The sequence below is a fragment of the Echinops telfairi genome, unplaced genomic scaffold (genome assembly GCF_000313985.2).
Source record: "Echinops telfairi isolate 266 unplaced genomic scaffold, ASM31398v2 ScPeMD7_7469;HRSCAF=8507_1, whole genome shotgun sequence".
Lineage (NCBI taxonomy): Eukaryota > Metazoa > Chordata > Mammalia > Afrosoricida > Tenrecidae > Echinops > Echinops telfairi.
The window spans coordinates 85,627,249-85,632,933 of record NW_022111373.1 but is presented as its reverse complement, the minus strand read 5'-3'; the positions used below and the strand labels follow the sequence as shown (position 1 = coordinate 85,632,933).

The following is a 5,685-nucleotide window of genomic DNA, read 5'->3' as shown; positions in this document are numbered from 1 at the left end:
TGGGGGGGGGGGCTGATCTCTGCCCGGGGCCTTTACAAAGGAGGAACGGCTCTTTCCGTGCTCCCGGACTTGTGGTCGCCGTCCCCTTTTCGGATTTAGTCTTTTTTTTCCTTCCCGAACTTAAGATGGCCGCAGGTGGGCCTAGCGTAGTCCTTCCTCATGGCGAATGCTCGCGAGCTGCTTGGCCTTGTGAAGAGCGGGGACTGCTCCCCAGACGCCGCGACTTCCGAGGCCCTTCGTGTCCGCCCGTTATCTCTGACAGCTGATGGCCCGGTGGATTGGGGCGCCGTTTGTTTCCTAGAGAGGTGCTCAGAGAGTCAGTGTCTTTGGGGTTTCTCCTTCCGATCCCGTCCGTGCTCTTAAAGCCCCGGTTGACTCGCCCTTTGGGCAGAAGATGAAAAATTCCTCCAGTAAGGTCGCACCGGCCCAAGCCCTTTAGAAGACGTCCTTGGCGCTGCACGACTTTCCCTGCTGATACTGAACCCAGGTTTCGCCCGGCATTCGTAGGCCGTTGACCCCTTCGAAATCGGTGTATTTTCTTTCATTCCCCTTGTGCAATGTTAACTAACTCCCAAACGTGGAAGATTTGTGGGTTTTTCGCATTCCTACGTGCACGAGTATTTTCCTACTTATAGGCAGATCTTAGAATATAAAAATCTTCCATATTTTGTTCGTTTTGTTAAAATTCGACTAAGGGGTCATATTTGCCAAGGTCTTTTTTTTACCTTTGTTTTGCTTTATTTTATAGTGAAATCTCGTTTAGGTTCTGAACTTACTTTTCTTTAACCCTTTAAGTATGAACTGTGGTTGGCCGTTGACCAGAAAGACCGAGCTTTCGAACTGGCTCATTGGGATAAAGATGTCATTGGTTCTTGTTATAATTCCGGACAGGACCATTTTGACTCAAACTACTCGGTGACAGTGAGTTTTTGGTTTTGATGTGGCATAAAAGTTGGTGTTTGGGTTTTTTAATTAACTTAACTTTTTAAGCCCCCGCCTTTGGTTTGAGATGTTTCAAACGCACAGAATGATACATTTAGTATATTATTTCCTGCTGTGGTTGCTTACTTTCCCTCCCACCCCTACCCCTACCCCCATCTTTTTGGAAGCTGTAGCAGACTTTATGATGCTTCATTCCCCCCAAACGAAGCAGGTTTATCTCTTAAGAACAAAATAACATGCTCCGCATGACCACAGTAGTAGTATCATTGGATGGGGTGGGGTATATATGTATATAATATTCAAATTTCCCAATTTTATTTTTTTCCCCCTTTTGATTTTTGATCCGGAAACGCCTTTAAACTAAAAGCTCGTCTTTTTAAAAAATTTCATGATACTGACTTTTTCCCCTGTTAATTCTTTTTTGTTGTAATGACACATGATAAGAGTTTATCTAAATTATTCATGATTAGATTCAGGTATAACATTTTGTCAAGAGTACTATATGCAGTGGTTAACTGTTGCATTTATAGCTTTGATTATCCTTTTTAACCTTCAGAAATGCTTTCAGCCTTCACTTAAAATATTTTTTTAATTGAGAGTTATTTGGAATTCTGTATCCTATGAGAATTTAAATCAGTCAGCAAAGTATTTTGTATAAAAGTTTTGTAAATTAACCTTGTTTTCAAGGTTGTAAGGATATTTTATAGGTAGACGAAATCTATTACAATGTATTCTGGCCAATATAATACCACTTACATGATGGAAACCTATGATGCTGCCAGTCCTTGGCGCTTAGAAATGGGCTAGTTTTTGAAATGTTACCACTTTGAGTTTAAAAGGCAGAGAAGAAAAAAACTTGCTCTTAAACCATATGGTTCACTAAGCTTAGTAAAATTGTAACATAAATGTTACATATACTCAAACCACAAATCACTGCTCACAGGACAGGTAGAACTGCTCCATAGAATTTCCCAGGCTTCTAAATGGGTATAGAAATAGACTGCCACGTTTTTCATCTGTGGATGAACTGTTGACCTTCTAGTTGGCAGCCAAGCACTTAATGCAGGGGTACCTAAATATAATGTAGACTTAGCACACTCTACAAGTTTTTCCACAAATGCGGTGCAAAGATTTTAACAGCTTTATTAGCACTTCACATGTCATACAATCCAGTAATCCCATCATATCAAGAAGAGTTGTACAGTTTTCACCTCATTCAATTCTAGAACAAATTCTTATTTTGTGTACTTATTGCTATTCATGTAATTATTTTTTTCTGATTATGGCAAAAATATACACAACAGAACAGCCTCCAATTACACAATTTCTACTTGTATAATTCAGTACCATTGATTATACTCTTCTATGTTGTGCAACCATTATTGATATCCTTTTCTAAATATTCCACCACAATTAACATAAACTCAGTGCCCCCCGGCTTAGGCAGCAACTCTTTCTCCTTCACCCATGGCAACCATTGGTCAAGTTTGGTTTCTTTTTCTTTCTTGTTTTTAGTAGTTCTCTTGATATATTGTTCACATATCATACACTTCCATGGTTAAATCCCTTTTAAAAAAAGTTCTATGTACATCATCACAATCAATTCTAATGCTCCCTCCCTCTTCCTGAATTCATTGTTTGCTCTCCAAATCCCCTTACCCCCTCCACCTCTATCCCCCTCCATATCCCCAGTAAACTATTGCATAAGTTATTGTCTCCATACATCCATTCCTTCTGTGCTTGAAAAACTGATGTCAACAAAAACAGTAAAAAACAAACACAAACATCAAGAAGAAAATAATTCAAAGAGAAAAATACAAATAAAGCATAGTAAAGAGGAGACCATTGTCAATATTTAAAAGGTCAGAGAAAAAGTTTTTTTCTTGGGACAGGTGAGAAATACTTTAGCCTAGAGCCAATTCAGGTTGGATCAAGAGGGAGCTCCTTTTAAATATACCATAGTTCCATACACAATAATCAAGTTTACAATAGTATCTGTCTATGATACAGATGGATTTTGAGCTCCCACTCCCCTCCATAACCTTCTACAAATTGGATGTTCACAGTTCAAGCTCTGATGCTTTCCCCTTCATATTTGGATTTTGTTACTGTCATCCTTAGATTACACAGGCTGGTGTGCTTCTTCCGTCTGGACTAAGTGATACCTCATTTAGATGGATGCTTGTTTGAATGCATCTCTTTAAGACCCCAGGCAGTTTTAACCAGTTGACAGCTGGAGAGCATTTGCTTTCTTCCCCACACTTTGCTGTAGCACCCTTATCTTCAGTGATCATTTCATGCAGGTGAGTATTGAGCAGGCCCAAGTTATAAGAATGGAATGTTTGTGGATTAGGGCTAGAATTACATAGGAGCCCAGAATCCCATCTGCTTGTCCACGGGTTCTGAAAACTCTGGTTTACTTTGGCAGTTGTATTATGACAAAAACAAAACCCCACAACAACAACAACAAAAACAAACAAAAAGCAAAAAAACAAAGTAGAAAGACATTGTTAATCATCCCCTTGGGGTATAAATCTATTAGAATTTAAGATACTGTTGATATGAGGAGTTTATGTGAGTGTAGTCATATGCTGCAATCCATAAGAACATTTTGATTTCTTAATTGCTTGAGTTCTGGTTACACTGATCATGGGGACTGAAGCTAGAGGGAAAATCCCTCTATCAATTCTTTACAGGTGCAAATTCTTGCCTAACAGATTAAAACCTGTCATATTAATGCAAGGGCAAGGTGACCAGATTTTAACATTGGTAAAGCGGGACACCATTGATAAAACTCATATCCTGGTGAAATAGCCACATGGCAGCCGCAAACCGTATACCCTAGCTTGTCGTGCATTCTTTTCAAAAATCGGGACTGTTTTAAAATGCTGCAGGATGCAGGAAAAATTGTTAAGAATCAGGACTGTCTCGCCAAAAGTGGGACGTCTGGTCACCTTATGCAAGGGGATCATTGAGGTATTGTTCCTTGTTCCTGGGTAGATAATACAAGGATCCCCTTTCATTGAACACCTCCTAAGCCAGGGGTCCCACTCAAGGTCCCGTGACTACCATTTCCACAGTCTTGGGTATTTCAGTCCTAAGTCCAAGGGTGCATGCAGGTAGTTTAGATGTAGGTCCAGTTTGTTTAGGCAGGCTTCTATGTTGAGTCCTTTTGCTGTGGCCTTTGGGGGATGCTAAGTTGCCTGTAAGGCCAGCGCTTAAGGTCATAGTGCTTGCTTATTAGTCGTGGCATGGTTTATTGAGGGTTGGGTAGAAACATTTGTAGTATCTACCCAGGAACAAGATTCTTTATTCTTGTTTATCAGCAGTATTGACAGTCTATTGTATTCGGTGTATTTCTCTGTAATGATGCTCTACTTACCTGTTCTTTTTTATATGAATGATGTGTTTACAAATTTGGGCTGAAAAAGTGTTAGTTGCATTGAGGATCTAGATAATTAATGAACTTTCACATAAGCAATGTTTTACAAATAATTTTGGATGATGATGAGAACTTAAAAGCTTTTAATGTGGAAATAGATTTTATTTCAATAGGAAAATATTCCTTAATGAAAGTTTAAAGTTTGCATTGTTAATAATGAAAATTCACATTGGGAACATTTTTTTTCATTATGAGACAATGATTCAGTTATATTTTAGCTTGTAAACTTTCTGAATCATGTAAACATGAATTGTGTAAACCTTGATTGTAAAAATTTGGAGTTCTTGTTTGCAGAATTGTCTATTTTATATCTAGTTTCTAATGTCATTGCAATGGCTACACAAAACTCATAGACAAAATTCATGATTACAGGGTTTATTAAAAGATGTTAACAGGTTATAATGCCAGTGAGAAGTACTCGAGGTTGAGTGCATCAGGACATGTTACAGAGTTCTTCCAGGTCTGCTAGTAAGTGTAAGAGCCCAAGAGCATGCCACTCCGCTGGACCCCTCAGCCTGAAGACATTCAGATCAAGCTCCGTGCATAAGTAAGCCCAGTTCCCGGAATTAAGAACCCAGAGGCACCCCACTCCTGTAAGCCTCAGCCCACAGGCACTCAGTTCCACTTTCTTGGGTCAGCAAGCCCAACTTCTTCAATTAAGTGTGAGGCACCATATCTGAAAGCCAGCCTCCTGCCCCAAAGGATACAGCTTTCCTTGCTCTGTGGCTTGGGAAGTCCAACACTGTTTCATGCTCTGGCGTCTGGTTCTGCTGCTGCTCCTCTGATGGTATATCAGGCCTCTGGATTCAGGAGGCTCGCTGTGCCTAGGATCTTGGGTCTAGAGGAATGTGCTCTACATTGGGTGCTTGCTGGGAACGAGATCTCTTCCCTTGCTTCTCAGAGGCTGATTTTATGCACAAGATGGCAAGTATGGAGAAGCCTATCAATATCTTCCCCCATCTTCTTACCAGACACATGCAGAGAGAGGTCATTTGGTGGGAGTTAGAGACTTGGGCTAGAGGAGCCTCAAATAATTCACTGCCCCTACAGTGATGACTTGTAAGACTTTGGGGAATTTCAACATTAACAGTTTGCCTTTTACAGTTCTGGCTTTAAGAGCTTACTGTAATCATAGGTTTTTTGTTTTTTTAATTGACTGGAAAACTATGTTTCCATTTTTTTCCTTTTTTAAATCATTTTATTGTGGGTTCTTTAAATATCACAATCCATACATACATCCTTCGTGTCAAGCACATTTGTACATTTGTTGTCATCATCATTCTCAAAACATTTGCTTTCTA

At 39.7% G+C, this 5,685-nt stretch overlaps 1 protein-coding gene across 3 annotated transcripts in view; it reads left to right on the top strand.

Moving 5' to 3' along the window:
* Positions 1-3,128: 3,128 nt before the first annotated feature.
* The window catches only part of SREK1 (splicing regulatory glutamic acid and lysine rich protein 1), a 41,273-nt gene continuing 38,716 nt past the window's right edge, over positions 3,129-5,685 (top strand). For 2 of the 3 annotated variants that reach the window (XM_030888915.2, XM_004703563.2), the window contains exon 1: positions 3,130-3,245. In XM_030888915.2, the coding sequence (XP_030744775.2) occupies positions 3,133-3,245 (113 nt within the window). In that variant the 5' untranslated portion in view covers positions 3,130-3,132. Of the gene's footprint in view, positions 3,246-5,685 lie in introns of all 3 variants that reach the window. The other variant, XM_045285299.1, reaches the window with a different exon arrangement.